The sequence below is a fragment of the Nyctibius grandis genome, chromosome 4 (genome assembly GCF_013368605.1).
Source record: "Nyctibius grandis isolate bNycGra1 chromosome 4, bNycGra1.pri, whole genome shotgun sequence".
Taxonomy (NCBI): Eukaryota; Metazoa; Chordata; class Aves; order Nyctibiiformes; family Nyctibiidae; genus Nyctibius; species Nyctibius grandis.
Window position 1 is genome coordinate 70448646 of NC_090661.1, and position 18118 is coordinate 70466763.

Here is an 18118-nt window from a genome sequence, read left to right on the forward strand (position 1 = left end):
ATCCTGTCCTGAAGACTGAGTGCGGCCCCTCCATTTGGTGTTTTTATAGCTATCCTTCACATTTTGCCCCCTTCTTTTTCAGGGGGACAAGTTCAGGGCCAGGATTTTTTTTACAGAAAGAGCGAGCAATAATTCATGTCCAACATCTCTATGACAATATTAGTTTGCGTGATAACAGACTCAGCATCAGAAACTTTTCCCTTAGTTCCATCAACCCCGCTTTGTCTTGTTGAACAAGTTACCCTGTTCTCATTCACTCCTGCAAGAAGGGCAAAATCCATATCTGAAGATCCAAAAAGAGAGAAGGAGGAGGCAGGAGGAGATGTGGTGGCTGAGCCCACACCAGCAGCACAGCTCCAGCTCAGCCTTTTCTTTGCAAGTGCTGCCAGCAATCTGCCTGTGCACGGCTTTCTGCGAGTCTCACCGACACATAGGTGAATAGTTAACACTAGAATTTCACCAGATCAAAGTCTGAAAGGGTAAATATTCCTGCCAGGGATCATTACTTTGCTTTCTTCTTTTGTTTGCCCTGGAACAAAGGGAAAAGAAAAAAAAAGCCTGTAAAATTTAACAATGCTGCACTGAGAGAGACAGTATCTGATATCACAGAAATTACCCTCTTCTTGCCTCCTATTTCTTGTCTTTTAGAGCTAGGGGGATATTCTGCTGCTGCTTGCAGCAAGGGTAAAGGAACGTGGAGTTATATCTTTGTAAGAACATCTCAGATCTCGTGAAAGGCGCTTTTGACCTTGGCATAAGAGCTGTACCAGTCTTGCCGGTGTTCAAGGAAAAGAAAAACATAAACAGACAAGCCTCCCGTGTCTGACAGTAGGGGAAAACTCTTGCAAGGGGGATTTTTAACCCAGTTGCCCAACATCCCTTCTAAAAGAGCCAAAGAGTTAATGTTCCCTGTGCAGAAAATACCATGTTGTAAGCAAAGATTTTTTGGAACCCTCCTTAATTTGATGAACAATATTTTAGTGGAGTCCAATTACTAATACTCTCAGTGTATCCAAATATATTTGGATAGCTGTGAAACTGGAAAAGCAGAAGTGTTTGATAAATATTTCCTGCCTGTAGCTGGGACAAAGTTGAATGCCATTTCCACATTATATAATGATGATGAAACACTTCCTATTCCAGCGACTTTAAAAAGAACATCAAACAGCACAACTAACATTTTAAAAGCAATGGGTCTAGAGGACTTGCATGTGGGCATTTTAAGAGCTGGTTCTTCAGACGACTGTTCTCACGTAAGGTGGGAATGTGAGAGTTTAGAAACAGTCCAGGAGGCCATTTCTAAGAAGAAAAATAGTGTTGTGTCAATATTTGAAAAGTGTGACTGAGGTAAGCCCATGTAATTTCAGGCTGGCTAGTCCGACATCGCTCCTGACCTAGGTATAATGAAGTGGTTTGTACCAATTAATAAGGAGGTGGAGAGTGGGGATGTAAAGAACAGCAATTGGCAGTTTTCATGGGAAACAGTTCCTGTCAAAGAACAAATGCCATCTTGGTCTTGAATAAAATCACGGGTACGGTTGATAGCAGTAACGGTGTTGACTCAGTGCTGCACAGTATCCAGATTTGAGAAAAAAAAATACAAAATCAATATGAGTGCATAATAAATGGTTTAAAAATAGCTAATGGAAAGATCTTAAAATGGCTTTGTTATAAAGGATTCATCAATGAACAAAGACTGTTTCTAATGGACTCTTGCAAGCACTTGCACTTGTGCTGTTCCTTGTATGTTATTTAGGATCTGCAAGAAAATATAAGATGATTGCATCACTTGTGAACTGTGAGAGAGAGTTTCAAAACTGACCACACTATTTGAAATTGCGCTAATGGGAGTAGCTTGTCTTGCAAACAAAGACTGCTGGGGTGAGGATAATTAGGAGAACTTGGCAAAATGAGCTCAGTTAAAGGAAGTCTCAGTACAGGCAATAGCAAAGTCCTACACTCAGGAACAAATATCCAGCACAGTGCAAGGGTCATATAGACATAATCTCAAAATGCAGAAGTGCCTCTTGGTTAGTCCGTACCCTGGAAAGCAGCGGACTATGCTGTGGAAAAATGTCCTTCAGGGACATTGTAGTGAGTGAACTCCAGCACAATGCCCTGGAGCTAACAGCAACCTTGGGCAAATGAATAGGATAAAGAGGAGGCATTGCTGGGTTTCATTTTTGGTGAAGTTGCTGCAGAAATTCAGAGTCCATTTCTTGTGTGCACATTTTTTTTAAGTACTGTTGAAAACTGGAGGATATTCAAAGATGATTTGCAGTGCATTATGCTTTCAATTACACACATACTCCCTACCTTCATGGCACTTCTTTTGCTCTTGGACCAAGGGAGGTCCTTGGGAGCTCCTCCTGGTACCTCCTTACATCTTTTCCAGGAAATTCCCAACTGTATTAACTCTGAAGAAAGGAAACACATATACATATATGGCTGTGGAAGTCTGCTGTGAAGGTGTCATGATACAAGGATCACGGCATTCACTGCTCTGAGTCTGCACAGAAATTCACAGCGCTATATAAATGACATTTCAAAATAAATGTAACTTTGCTTTAAAACTTCCACATCCTTCCGCATTTATTCCACTGTAAGGAAACTTACCTTCTCTGATGCTAAATGAAGTTTATACACTTCGTCTTATTTTTTATTTCATGTAACTCTACAGTGACGGAACTTGAGTCGTGTGTCATGACGGAAACTTTCAAGCTACTGCTCCATATCTGTGAGCTCAGAGCTGCTAACAGTAAAAAGGGGAAAATACTCCCTTTTTGAGCTCAAATGAGAGAGGTCTGGGCTCTCAACTTCATTCATAGCAGCCCACCCCAGCAAAGACCTTCCTCACAAAATCAAAGCGAAAGCTATTGGGACTTTTTCAGGAGGAGCTCCAGGCTCTGGAGATCCCTTCACTTTGCCTTTAATAAACGAGTTTTCAGTCCATGTGTCTCCATAGGTCTCCAAGGTGACTGTAATGAAGAACGATCACATTGCAACCCTCCGTGCTGTGGTTAAGCTTGATTATGAACCACTAGTGCTCAATCTTTCTGCCTATTGTCTACAGAGAGACTGTGCACAAGAACGTAGTGTTTGCACATGGAGAGCAGACATGTACCCCCAGAAACACACATCAAGAAAGAAATCAAATCATCTGAAAGAATATATAAAAAAGGTAAAGAACACATATAGTGCCCCCATCTTTCCTTGATCTCAGACAACGAGCAAAAAGAGGGATAATTTGAGTAGGGTGACATGAAGAAGGGTGAAAGACTTGTTGAATGACAAAAGATGGTGAAATCCCTCTGGCTTTGATGGAAATGAGGATAAAAAGTGAGAATCCTGCAATCTGTGTCTTCAAAGCAATCTACAAGGTAAGTAACATTCCCTTTTTCTTCCCCACTGTGGAGAAAAATCTGGGACAGGCTTCACGGAGAGATTACCTTGCAGAGTTCATTAGAAATGCAAAAGATAGATAAGTTACACAAACAGATCATGTCCCTGTTGCTAGAGCAATGTGGTCAGACACCCCAGCACAGCCTCCTCCCCTGACTTCTTGCCTGTACCTTGTTCATCTCCTCTCTTTTTCCTCTCTTTCTCCATTTGAAAAGGTAGAACAAGTACACACAAAGCTCCTGCAGTGGGGGCTCCTGAATGCCAACTTAGTTCTCGGAGCTTTTAGGATTGAAAAGTGTTGCTGATGCATTCAAGGATCCATGTGCAGCCTTTCGGCATGATTTTAATGACTCAGGGAAACAACACACCAGCAGTGAACATTTTTAAAAGCTTCACCTTCCCTTCCAGCCTGAACTTAATCTGGCCTCTCTCTCTGTTTTAACACACTCCATTAACAGCATTCCCCAGCTGAAAGAGGATGCAGGAGGTAGAGGATAAACCTATTTTTGGACATACAATGCCGTGCAATACACAGAAGTCCCCTTGTCGCTGGAGACTGTAGGATGGTGACAAGCAGAATGCATAGGAGATGGGGGAATCAGGGAACACACGCACTGTACCCTGGGTTTCTTTTTCCCCACAGCTGACAGCAGGGCTGTGAGAGGGGTTTTGCTGTAAATCCAGGAGAATGACACACAGAGATATTTAGGGGTGGGGGCACACAAACGTATATGACACTCAGACAACTACTTTCCTTTCTGCGTTCTGGCTGTACACACGCACACACACACATACCCTAACAGTTTAGGTGGGGTAAAACCCAGCCATCCACCGCAGGCCAGCACAAGCAGTCGAGTATTTTGGGTAATTCATGTGCAGAGGTGACATCCAGTCGTCTCCTCTTCCCCATTTGTACCTTATGAAAAAGTGTGCGAGTGTGTATGTGTGTGTGTGTGTGTGAAGGTTGGGTTGGGGATACGATCTGTGCAGAGCCACTTCCCTCCACCAGGCTGAAGGCTGTATATGGCCAGAGGCTGCAGACCAGCACCCTGACCTGCCAGCTGTGATGTGTATAAGGCAGCAGGGATGTTGTACACACAGAGGTGATAAAGACGCAGGTATCAGCTCCCTCGCCCTTCGAGGTGTAACTGAGGTAGGAGTATCACTCACATACCCTCTCATCTCCTCCTTCCTCCTGGGCATGTTGCGAAAAGGCGGGGTGCCTCATAAACAGGTGACCCCACCCCAGTAAGCCGGGGTGTGTTTCTGGGAGTCTCTCTCTTTCCCAACACACACACCACCACTCAACCCATGAGAAAGGATTGGGGGGGGGAACTGGCACTGCAGAGGTGATCCATCACAGTCCCTCACTCAGCTGTAGGGTGTGTGGTGGGATGGGGAGCTGTCTCACACAGGTGTAAAACCTGGGCACCCTCCCTTATCAATGTTTTCCTGCACCAGGCTGCCAGGTGTTTTATCACACAGATACGCATGTCAACACCCCCTCCTGTTGATTACGAGGTGTGTATTGGGGATGGAGGCAGCTGTTTCTCACTCACACACACAAACAAGCACAGGTGAAACCCCAGCCTCTCCGATTTTGGGAGGCATAGCTAGTGTTCGGAGGAATGGGGTCTCTCTTGTATAAGGGTGACCCCAGGTTGTTGCCCCCCCGTTAGTTTCCAGAGTGTGTGTTTGGGATATGCCTGTCCCACACACCCCTCTACACAACTGAGAAATGCCTGGCTGGAGGGAAAATGGGTGTCACACCAACAAGCAGAGGTCAAACGTGACCCCCTCTCCCTGCCAGGCTGTTGGGGTGTTAAGCTGGGGGAGGACATCTCATGCCCAGGGTCACCCTGTGCGTGAATGTCAGCCGTTAGCCTGTCGGGTTTCCTTGGTGTGGGGGGTTTCACACACACAGGAGGGATCCCTGTTGCACTCTGGTAGGTACAGTGTGACTTCCCCAGCGCACATGGAGATGAACAGGTTACCCCCACACTAGGTGTTGGGGGGTGTGATGAAGTGTCCACTTTCCCCACACACATGAACCCCAGTACTGCCTGGCACACTGCAGGGTGTTGGCTGGGGTTGTCTCTCTTGCATGCACGTGTACCCCACTCACCCTGTTGTCAGGTGTACCTTGGGCCTGACACCCCCAGGCCAAACCTCAGTGACCTCCTGGCAGGCTGTAGGGAGCAATACACAACACCAACACTCCCACCAGGCAGGACAATGAGTGCTGGGGGTGCCAGGTACCCCCACAAGGCAGCAGGATGACTGCTGGGGATGCCAGGTACCCCGCACAAGGCAGCAGGGTGAGTGCTGGGGATGCCAGGTACCCCCACAAGGCAGCAGGATGACTGCTGGCGGTGTCTCACACACAGCCACCAATCCCCCACGGGGCTGCAGGATGTGGGTTGTCTCACGCACACGCAGACACACGGGTGGAAGATGTGCTTTAAGAGCATCTGTCACCCACACAGGGCCACAGTTTGTGTCTTGGGGGTGTTGGCCACACTCACAGAGGGTTGTTTTAGAAGTGCCTGCCATAAGCACACGAAGACACGGTTTGCATTTTGGGGTGCCCATCAGCCACACACTGGGCCCCAGGATGCGTGTCAGGGGGTCTCGCCCACCTGTGAGGCTGCAGGTTGTGCTTTAGGGTGTCTCACACACGCTGGGCCTCAGCTTGTGCTTTAGCGTGCCTGTCTGCGTGTCAGGGTGCCTCACGCACGTGGAGGGCCCACAGGCTGTGTCGGTGGCCATCACTCATGTCCATGAGGCTGCAGGCTGGGTTTTAGGGGTCTCACGCACACAGGTTGTAGATCAAGGTGCCTGTCACACACAGAGCCAGGGCTGTGTTTGAGGCTGCCTCACGTGCACACACAGAGCCAGGACAGATCTTTGTAGGGGAAATATGTGTGCTTCTTATAACAGTATCATAGAATGGTTTGAGTTGGAAGGGACCTTAAAGACCATCCAGTTCCAAACCCCTGCCACAGGTAGGGACACCTTCCACCAGACCAGGTTGCTCCAAGCCCCATCCAGCCTGGCCTGGAACACTGCCAGGGAGGGGGCAGCCACAGCTTCTCTGGGCAACCTGGGCCAGAGTCTCACCACCCTCACAGCAAAGAATTTCTTCCTCATATCTCATCTAAATCTCCCCTCTTTCAGTTTAAAACTGTTCCCCCTCGTCCTTTCACTCCATGCCTTGTAAAAAGCCCCTCTCCAGCTTTCCTGTAGCCCCTTCAGGTACTGGAAGGTGCTAGAAGGTCTCCCCGGAGCCTATGGGGCTGTAGGTTGTGTTTGAGGGTGCCTCACATGCAGACGGGACTGCAGACTGTTTGAGGGTGTCACACACACCCACGGGGCTGCAGGCCGTGTCTGAGGGGGTGTCACACACACAGGCTGTGTCCGAGGGCGCCTCACACCCACCACCCCCGCGGCCGCCGGCCATGCCTCAGACCCCCCTCACGCCCGCCCCGCAGGCCGCGTGCCGCCGGCCCGCCCCCGCCCCGCCCCCGGCCGCGTCGCGGCGCGCGTAACAATGCGGCACCGCCCCCGCCCGGACGGAGCTGGCGGCGGCTGCGGTAGCCGCGGGCCGGGCGTGAGCGGGGCGGCGTGAGGCGGCAACCGCTGGGCTGGGCGCTGCGGCATGGATTACTACCTGCCTGGCAGAGTCAGCGACGAGGAGGAAGCGGCGGCGAGCAGCATCCCGCCCCGCCGCCCCCAGCAGCGCTCCGCGCCGCTGCTCCGCGCCGCGCTCTCCACCTCCTCCTCCGAGGGGGAGCCGGAGGCGGCGGCCGCCCCGCCGCGGGAGCCCAGCCTGAGCGACGAGGCCGGCGGCGGCTTCGATTTCGGCTCGGCCGAGTCCGGCGCCTCGCTGCGCTACTCCACGGGCACGGGCGGCGAGGGCAGCGAGGGCGAGGGAGCGGGGCTGGCGAGCAGCGAGAGCGGCGGCAGCGGCATCTCGCTGGCGGCCGCCGCGCTGCCCGAGAGGAGGCGGCCGGGCGGCGGCCGGCCCCGCTCTGAGGTGGTGCGGGAGCTGGGCGCCGAGGAGGTGCGCTGGTTCTACCGGGAGGACCGGAGAACCTGGAAGCCCTTCATCGGTTACGACTCGCTACGGATCGAGCTGGCCTACCGCGCCCTGGGAGCCGGCGGCCCGGGCGAGGCGCGGGAGGGCGAGGCGGCGGCGGTGGAGCCGGTGTGCGTGCGGAGCGGGCTCTACGAGGTAGACGTGGCCAGCGCGGAGAGCTACCCTGTCTACTGGAACCGTGAGTGCTGCTGTCTCTCCCGCGGGGACCGGGGGGGTCCCTTCCCCTCCCGCGGGGACCGGAGGGTTCTGGTGTCCTCGCACCGAGACCGTGGGGTGGTGGCTGGGCCGCCCCTCGCCTCCCACGCTCCCCAACAAGGGGTGCTGGGCACCCCCTGTGTGCACAGAGGTCCTGCACTGGGTTCCCCCCTCCCCGTGGGTAGCCCTGTAGCCCTTCCAGCCCCTCTGGCGCACCCCTATGGGTAAATGGGGGTCTGAGCGCTCCCCATCACACCAACCCAGCCAAGGGGACTGGTCACCGCTCGCTGCCTATGTGCGCTTGGGGATAAGGGATACAGGACAAAACATCCTCCAGGGAGAGGGGACCCTGGGTGCCCATCTCTAACATACACCTGAGCGAGGAGGGACTGGCAAGTCCCCTTCCAAATCTTGGACACGGTGGGGGGGAACGCGGCACTGGGCATCCTACACTCCTAGGCACGCTCATAAGGGAAGCGGCATGGGCATCCCTCAGTGTGCACTTGAGAGAGGGGGCACTGGGCACCCCCCAGCCAGAGGATGAGGGGCACTGGAAACCCTCACCCACCATACAGGATCATGGGGGAAGGGTGAACTGGGTACCGTGTCACCTGCTTCCAGCTGGAAAGGGAGCTCGGCATCTTTCCCTGTGCATATGCTCCTGAAGGAAAGGGGGAATCTGGGCATTCCCACTCTGGCATACAGAGACAGGGGAAAGGGAGGTCTGGGCTGCTTCTCATTTCTTGACACATGCAGAAGAAAGTGGGAGGGAAGGTGACTGAGCCCCTTCTTGCTTATGCTTCCCTTTTCCTAAACAAAGGGTGAGTGAGGGTGGAGATTTGCCTTCATCACTCCCCCTCCTTCCCTCAATATGCACACCCTTCTTCCAGAAGGAGCAGGGTAGAAACAGCAATTGTTTGTCCACTGCCTCCCTGCCACACATACACTTCTGATCCCTCTTCTTCAGTGAGGAACAATGGAAGAGAGGGCTGATACCTGGCTTCCCCTCTGCTACCTTTGTCCTTTCTGCTAGGAAAATGATGATACTGTGCTTCATCTTCCTTACCCCATCACCTGTCCACTGGGAGGGGGCATGGAATGGGACTTCTCCTTCTTTCCATTGGAGGGGATGCAACAGGCATCTCGGATACACACAGTCCTTACTTCTTACCCTTCCAATAGAGGGATATTTGCTTCACCCTCCCAACTTCAAAATGAGGTGGTGATGTACCCCCTCTGCCACCCTTCTCCTTGCATTTGTGTGTCCTTTGCTGGAGGAGAGGGGACCTTGGGGAACTGAGATGAAAGAAGAGCAGACACCTCAGTTCTTCTGCCCCTTCCTTTGGAGGGAATGTCTCCCAGGGTCTTGCTGGACAAGTGAGCATCTGCTCTCCTGGAGCAGACAAGCCATGCCACTGCTCACCCTCCATCCCTGAGGACTTGCTTTCCAACTGCATTCCTTCAAGGACAAGGGAAATGTTATGGAGTAGAGAGAGATGCAGAGTAGCCGAGCAATGGACACTGTCCTGGCATGGACTTGGGAGAGGGACATGGCAGGTTTCTCTTGTCTCCTCTGCATATTTTTGAGACTCAGGTGGGAGTCACAGAGGAGCAGCAGAACTGTTTCAGAGCAGCAAATCTCAAAACTAGAACCTTTATTTGTTTCCCCTCTTCTTTCTCAGCATCTTTATGGGAGGGAGATCCATAAATAACAATACCAGGTGGTTGTCTTCATTTAGCCCACAGCTGGGGCTAAACAATAGCAGTTCTGCTCTCACCCAATGTCCCTTCCCCAAATGAGGAAGGGAATTGGGAAAAGGAGGGAGACTTGTAGGTTGAAGTTAACCAGATTTAATGAAATGAAGAAATCAGTATAAATGACAACACCAAACAGACAAAAGTATACTTATTCACAGGTCACTGGTGAGTTGCTCCAGGAATCACAATGAGGATGAAGGGAGGAGAGGCAAGAAGAGGAGGAAGAACCCCCAGCTCTTCCCAGCAAGCCCTCTCTTTTATAGTGAACTTGATGTCAATGCTATAGAATACACCTGTGGGCCAGCCAGGGTCAGCTGCACTGGATTTAACTGCTCATGGCCTTGATCACCATGGCTGGCCACAAACTGAAACCAAATCCCAATGAAAGCAGGACAGTGGTACAGTTCATTTGTGGTGTGACAATTTGTCTTTCAAATCATTGCCCCAGCAGACACACTGAGCTTGAGGAGTGACCAGAGATCTTGATCCACACATGTTTTGAGTTAGAGGGGCCTGGGCACAGCTCCTTGAGCAGCAAGTGGAGGTGAGTCTCCTTGTCACCACCCTGAAGCCCCTGCTGTTGGTGCTTGATGCATCTGCTACATAGTTACTAGAAAGAGATGATGCAGGTCATCCAAGGGATGAGGAAACTGCTACCATCCCTTTTGTAACTGTGCAATAGGGAGAGAGGAGAGCAATTGAGCAGAGCTGTCAGGTGAGGCAGGATTGCTCCTGATAATGGGAGCATGAGGCTGTACTCATCAGCAGCTTAAAGGTTTAATTTCTTGACCCTGTGCCTTGTCCATTTTGGAACCTGATTCACTCTCGTTAAGCCTGAGGAGCAGCTGTTTCAACTGACAGCATGCTGTGCAGAGATGATTTCTGATGCTTGGAAGGAGAGATTCCCAGAGGTTAGCACCAGAAGCGGTGCTAGGCAGGGGAGCAATAAACTCATGGTCCTGAGAAGACTAACAACAGGGGAGAAATAAACTCATGGTCCTGAGAAGACTAACAACAGGGATGTTTTCTAGTCCTCAGAAAGCTGATTAAGAAGAGTGCTCAAGTCTTTTCTTATTAGCAAGGCCACTCCTTTGCAAGCTAAGGATAAACTTTTGGCATTTTAAGGTCTGTTGGTGTCTTCTGGTCTAACTCCTCCTTCCCTTACACATTTCCTTGTCTCCTCTGCATACATGAGCGCTCTTTGCCTTTCTCCCGTTCTTTCCTCCCAACTGCTGCATCCAGACCTGAGAAGACAGCAAGGTCAGATCCCAAGGATTCAGTCTCATCTGTGATTTTGAAGGCCTTGGTGTAGCCGTTGTTCCCAAATTACCCCCATTTGATAGCGTGCGTGCGATTTTGGATCCAAAGGGTAGCTACGATGTTGGTTTATCGTAGTGTGGGAGGAAGCAAACCAGATCTCACGCTAGCGAAGCCCATGAGTGAGGGAGGAGAATCTCGCTCTCTGATCCCACGAGAATGAAGTATGAGGACAACTGACTTAAAATACACTGAGGTGCATGTTAAGAGTACAGAAACTGCTGTCTGGTTTTGCTGATTCACGTTTTCAGTTCAGAGCAAAGGTCAAAAGCTTTTATCTTTGTTCTTGCCTGTTTTGTTCTTCTGCTTCATGTATGTGCCGTACTTCGGGGAGGGCTGCTATCTCACAGCTACAGTAGTGAACGTGCTGACAGTTCTTGGGCTCTTGTGGCATCTTAATGACAGGGAAATGTTGATTATAGCTTGACATGTGCTGAAATATTTTCTTCACTCCACATCTTCAGGCATCTTAAGCTCATCGCAGGATTCGTTTGTAACATCAGCAATATCAGACTGAGTTACAATTTGAGCAGATTAATTACTGAGAATTTTATCCCTACCTTGTGACCTCTGGGACTTATTTAATTAGTATTGTAGAACTATCAAAAATGGCAGAAGACGACTAAAATTATTAGTGTAGGCTTCCAGATGAGTGAGTAACTTGGAGTTGGGCTGCTGCTTGTCTTCTGTGGACATAACAATGAGTGATATTTTATGTGTGGGTCTTCTGTTTGAATCTTCTTAGGTTATCCAGCACTCTTCTGCCCTCCCAGTTGAAGAGGGCTGGTTTACAACCAGTTTTCTCTAGATTTACTCAGTCTCATTTTCAAAGACCTGGGTGAGTCTGTTAAATCCGCAGCCTGTGGACATTTGGGCGACTCTCTCCTGTTCCTTGGCTTGTGAGTTTGTCCCATGCAGCTGTTGCCCTGTCTGGTATTTGCTTTTCCCTTGCTTTTTGGTGGTTACATTGTCAAGTTGCCTGTATTTAGTTCTTGCCGTGCTTTCTTATAAATCAGTCCACTTTCACTCTCCAGGTAATCATCTTCATCCCAGCATGTCCTCCAGTTTCAGTTCTGTGTCTTGGGGACACTCATCACTTCGGCTGACGTCTGCCTTGCAACAGTAGTTTTAAAAATTGAAGTAGGACTTTAGTAAAATCTGATGGTATGTGGAGAGAAGGAACAACAAAAATTTGTGTTTCTACAGCCATTTAGGGAGCCTGTGGAGCATTGTCTTTTAGGGAAGGATAAAACACTTCTGCACACAGGTTTGGTAAGGGTTTTTTTGGGGTTATTTTTGTTTTGTTTTGTTTTTTTTTAACATGTATGGTTTTGTACCTAATAGTTGCAGAAGTCTGTTAAGTAAAATACCTTTTGTTATATTTTAAAAAAAATTATTTGCTAGTACCATCTCTGAGTAAGAGTAACTTCTCCTGACCTTAGCCTGGAAATACCTGTGAACACAGAGTGGACCACTGGGTCTTCATTTTAAAATTCGTGTGCTCAGGCTGGAGTTTGGGCAGCTTTTAAAAACAATTTCAGCTGCCTTTAAGCTTGGACTGAAAGAAATATCCAAGACCCTATATTTTCTTTTTTTAAGCTCTGTGTGAGCTGCTTTGTAAATTGGAAGAAGAGGCAGTCAGCACCTTGTGAAGAGCCTCTGCAGCTTGAGCTTTTGCAAAATGAGATGTGAATGTCAGGGTAGCGTTATCTGCTCTCTGAACTTAGAGTTGGTCAAGATTACTGAAAAATCTTGGAGTATAATAGTTGATGCTTGGCACCAGATGTTTACAAAAGGCTACTTTCTGAGCGGATTTTTTTTTAATCATGTACTTCTTTTGATGTAGCAGGTAGCAGTAAGATATGAAGCCTTTTGTACCTCAGCCACTGGTGGTTCTTTGGGCTGCACTGACAAGACTAAAAATGAACATTTCAGGGCTGTGAAGTGCTTCTCTGCTGTCTGCTTTGTGTGGGAGCACTGAGTGCTTGTTTCTTCTCTAGAGCTGGCAGTATACATTTGTTTGTTGACACTCTACAGACTGGGGACCCTAAACCCATCTTGAGGCACAGGTCCCACTAGACCTCTTGCCTGGTGGCTTTTATCAATGTCTGGTATCCTGAGGCTGCATGTTTAGTTTGCCTTGTATTCTGAAACAGAAGTAGTATTAAAACTATTCATAAGGCAAGATGAAAATTAAGAGCTTGGAACCAAGAGTTGATCAGTATGTTTGTGGCTTGCAGTTGTTCTAGTCTTTTTAGCAGCAGAACACATTTTTAGTTGCTTTACAGCATACTTAGAACATTGCTTTTGGTGTGTTGGACAGTGTTTGAACTTGGTTGATACCATTTCCTTTACGTAAAGGACCTTTTGATCGAAGGCTGAATTCCTGAATAGTGTTTTCTTGCTTTTCTCTCCAGGTATGCTGTTGTTTTGCAAATAAAATACAGATAATTTACATGGCAAGGTAAAGCCTTACTTCTGCTACTCAATATTTCCTGGGTTTTACTTTTCTGCTTCTGTTCTTACCATACTTTCCTTCCAAAAGTATCTTGTAGCTTAGTTTTGGCCAGCTCATTCCTGACCAGAAGGCCTAGCGCACATAGATGAAACAATTTTTAGATTTGCAGCGCTCCATGTATTAAATCACAAATTAATTTGTTTGTATGTTCTCTTTATGTTTATGGTCTGTGGTACCTTTCCCTCTTTCCGTGGAGATAACCTGTGACATTATTTAGGACGCTTTTACTGGAACAGGTGGGAGATGTCAGCACTTGGCTTGGGTGTGCCTTTGAGGGCAAGTGCTCAGCTTTTATTGTTGTGATTTACAAGCATTATTTAAGCAAAATGAATCTGTTGTCTTGTTGCTGTAAATGATACCAGAATCACAGAATTGCTCTCTGGTGGATGGTGTCAGCTGCAGCAGAGTAGCTAAGGATGGGCTCGGCTTAGAAAATGAGTTGTGCTTGCCCTTTGATGTGGTGCAGCACTTTTCCTGCTGGATGTGGTCAACAAGGAAGAAGGCAGAGATGCAGGGAATAGTTGGGTTACAAGTTATGGGTGACAGGCAGAAGGGTGTTATCTACTTTAGCTGAGAAAGCAGAAAATGTTTGTGGGCTGAGAAGGATCACAGAATCAGCGAGGTTGGAAGAGACCTCTGGGATCATTGAGTCCAACCGTTGCCCTGACACCACCATGTCAACTAGACCATGGCACTAAGTGCCACATCCAGTCTTTCCTTAAACACCTTCAGGAACGGTGACTCCACCACCTCCCTGGGCAGCCCGTTCCAATGCCTAATAACCCTTTCTGTGAAGAAATTTTTCCTAATGTCTAACCAGGAGTTCTGTTCTGACTTAATTCAGGCTTGAATACTGATTTGAATGGGGCAATATCAAAGAAATAGGATGGGATTTAATTTGGAGGTGACAGGGCTAGATTAAAGATAGATGACAGGTGAATTTTTGCATGTATGTGTGTGAGGGAGATGCTGTCTAGGGAAAAAACGATACTGAAGGGTAAGAGAGACGTTGGATAGAGCTTCTTTTTGCCCTGAGAGGAGCACGACAAGAAACTGGAAGAGCTGACACTGTGTAAGTTAGGAAGCATGTCCTGGTTTAGCCTAAACCAGGCCAATTTTCCTTTCAGTGATTTTTACTTTCAGCTAAGTCTCTTCTAAGTAACTGCACTTTCTGAAACTAACTGCATGTTTTGCAGACAGTGTCTGCTTCTAGGACTGATAACGCTCGAAGTTTGTAGTTATCACTGAGGCACCAGTAGGGATGTTATGTAGAAAGGCTCTTGCTGTACTTAGTCTTAGAGAAACCAAGCTCACTGCTGAATTCCTCACTGCTTACGAGTGAAGAGCCGAAGGGGGGTCGCACCTGCAGGGAGGAGCAGACAGAGCAGGTGACCCAAAATTGACCAACGAAGGTATTCCATCCCATACACGTCATTCTCAGTATAAAGCGGGGGGATCACGAGGGTCTCGCTCTCTTGCCCCTTCTGCCTTCCCTTGCTTCCTCTGCTGTATTTGGGTGCTTCTGCTGCTTCGAGCTGCTTCTGCAGCTTGAGCCTTTGGCCAGTGTCCAAGGAGGACTTGTCTATTTTCCTGCTGCCCCCGATCCCGATCCGTGCATCCCTGAATCCAGCTCTCGACCGTCGCTGGGCCCAGCCTGGGCCTTCCCGGAGCCTGCCCTGCAGTGCCGGTGGTGATGTGGCCAACATCGGGGGAGCTCAATCTTGGTTTTGTATATATGTTTGTATATATTTGATTATTCCAATATTATTATTATTTTTTTTTCTTCATTATTATCGTTTATTAAAACTGTTTTAACTTTCCAACCCATAAGACTCTCTCCCTTTTCCTTTTCCCTTTCCCTTTCCCTTCAGGTGCGGGGGGCGGGGGAGGGTTAACAGAGAGCGTCTGCCACTGGTTTAGTAGCCAGCCCAGCTTTAAACTGTGACAAAGCAGAAAGACTAGATGGAAGAAAAATTTGCAAAAGAGCAAGACATTAAAATAAGAAGCATGAGGAATTCTCTCAGTGGTATCTGTAAGGTTGAAAAAAGTGAACGTGAAGTGTTGGCCAGAGGAAAGGTCACTAATGTGGTATGATCTTTTTGAGTGGGTTGCAAGTAGCTGAAGCCTGGTGTGGAACTGGAGAGGAGAAGCTCCAGAGATTGCAAATAGCATGGTTAGTGAGTGCTGGGATGAAGGGAGTATGAGGTGAAAGTGAGGTCCTAGGCAGTGATATTTAAGATGAACCTATAGGGTAAAAAAATTGAAGGAAAAAGTGAAATCTGGGGATAAAAGTATAGGGAGATCTGGAGCTGGGCTGGGCTAGACAGAAGGAAGTGGTGTTAGGAGGAGAGCACAGAAGAAAAATCCCTGCAGAGGAGAAGAGAGGAGGAGTTGAGAGCAAAGCTTAGTGTGCCCACGGAGATCTTCATCTTGTTCATTAGTGGTAGGTCTGAGGTATGCACAGGAAAAAGCTTGCTCTTCTTTTTTTTAAAAAGATATTCCTGTGTAGGAACCTACTTGCTCAGACTGTACATACGTGATCATTGCTGCTCGGTGCTGGCGAGAGCTGGCTGACAAAGGCCGATGGAGGAGTGCCTGCCAGGAGAGCACACGCTGAGCTCGGGGTGGGATTGTGCAAAAGCCGTGTGACTTTCAGTGGGCTTTGAGCACTTGCTTACATTTTAGGAGGTGCTCACATGTTTGTCATGTGGCACAGTCGTTCTTTTGTGGGTCGGTTTCGCTTTCACCTAATGCAGTTTCAAAAAATGCAAGTTTCTCTGGGTGAGAAAAGAGCTGATAAGGGACCAGGTCCTGCAGCTCACTGACCCCAGCAGCAAACGCTGGTGGTGGAAGTGCTTCACTTCAGAGGACTAGTATTGAAATTTGGTAAACTGTTTTAATAGATCAGAATTCAATAAAAATAAAGCTCTCAACTTACAGCCGCAGCCCCGCTTCATATTTCAGCAGTCCAAGGTTTTGTGATGAGCGTTTCGTGCTCATCATTGACACGTCTAGTAAGGTGAGCATTAGGATTTTGACTTGGCCCGTTGGGTTCAGGTCCGTGTAAAGAGCCATTAATTAAACTACTAACTTAAACCAGAAAAATCCTTCTTGAAAAACACAATACCCACTATAGTGTGGGGTGATATACAGCAGCTGAGATAAGAGATGACTTTGAGGACATGAATTTCTTTTTGAGGGGTTCCTTCTGTGTTTGACATTTGAACCAGCCCCAAAGATCAGCCTTTCGTTATTGTTTTGGGTTGCTCAGTTCATAACGTAAACTGATTAAAATGATGCAGGGAAAAACAGTTACAAGCTGTTGCTTGAATTACTTCATGGGGTCTTGGTAAAACAGAGGCGATATCACATCCACAGTGGAGCAAAGAGTGTGTTCCTCCCTTGCTGCATCTAACACTGCGTGGAGGCTCGTGTGTGTAGCTGCTCTGTGGGTCAGAGCCTGGAAAGAAAATCCCATCTGTGCCAATCAGATTGCTCTTAATGTGCTTAGTCTCTGTGAAACTCAAAAGTAACTTCCACCTGTAATTTTGAAATTGCTTCAATAAAGCAATTTAGAATTATTTGATGGACCAGCAAAATAATACCCTTTACTGCTCCGTGAATGAAATCTCTTTTCATCTCAGACACCGAATAAAAAAAATAAGTCTGGCTCTGTTAAATCTTCTGAGGCCAGGATTTCACCCTTGAACTCCTCGTTGGGTTATGTTGTTACTTTTGAAAGAGCAGAACAGATTGTGTGTGTTTGTGGTTAAACAAAGGAAGGTCACCCGGGCTGTGATTGAGTGGCTCATTTATTCAAATGTCAGTAACCTGCTCTGTTCTGAAGTACTGTGTTAGGGAATAGCTAGAAAGCTCCAGAACATTAAACTAATACAAAAAAAAAAAAAGGTTTTAAAGTCTGTTAAGTTACCTAGCAAACATGAAATAATGAAATTTTAGTTTGTGGCTATTTTATTATAACATCTGTTTGTTCACCCAGCATGCACGATCATGTTGCTGACAGTAAAATGCAGGAATCTTTAATCTCATGATCATAGAATCACAGGATGGTTTGGGTTGGAAGAGACCTTAAAGACCATCCTGTTCCAACGCCCCTGCCACAGGCAGGGACACCTTCCACCAGACCAGGTTGCTCCAAGCCCCATCCAACCTGGCCTTGAACCCTGCCAGGGAGGGAGCAGCCACAGCTTCTCTGGGCAACCCGGGCCAGTGTCTCACCACCCTCACAGCAAATCATTTCTTCCTCATAGCTCATCTAAATCTCCCCTCTTCCAGTTTAAAACCGTTCTGTTTCTGTAACCATCTATTCTCATAATAAAGCTTCCTGTCCTCATGAGGGTGTTTGTTTTTTTTTTTGACTTCACGAGCCTCTACAAACCCAGCCATGAGGGAACTAGGGAAGAGGAACAGAGCTTGTCCGGCAAACTGCACTCTGCATTTGCAGAAACTGCAAATCATTATTGCTCTAGAGGCAGCAGTGGCTGTGGCTGCTGGGTGGGTAGGAGGCACGCTGGTGCAGAGCTCGAGTGATACCTGTCCTTACACTTACCAGTGTTTGCGCTAGCAAAAAAGTCTTGAGCTGTGCAGTAGTTCATGTACCCAAAATACAATTTTAGGCCTGATATAATAGGAGTGGATAGCCAAATTTAAAGTCTCCAACAGTACCCTGCTGGGTCCTGCACTTCAAGAGAGATGTTGAGGTGTTGGAGCGAGTCCAGAGGAGGGCGACCAAGCTGGTGAAGGGTCTGGAGGCTCTGACCTACGAGGAATGGCTGAGGGAGCTGGGGTTGTTTAGCCTGGAGAAGAGG

The 18118-nt window shown here is 48.2% G+C and overlaps 1 protein-coding gene across 1 annotated transcript in view; it reads left to right on the plus strand.

Annotated features, from left to right (window-relative positions):
• Positions 1-7060: 7060 nt before the first annotated feature.
• Positions 7061-18118, plus strand: part of LOC137661789 (phospholipase DDHD1-like) — a 65328-nt gene continuing 54270 nt past the window's right edge. Inside the window, exon 1 of the mRNA XM_068397412.1 lies at positions 7061-7679. Coding sequence (XP_068253513.1) covers positions 7061-7679 — 619 coding nt within the window. The remainder of the gene's footprint in view (positions 7680-18118) is intronic.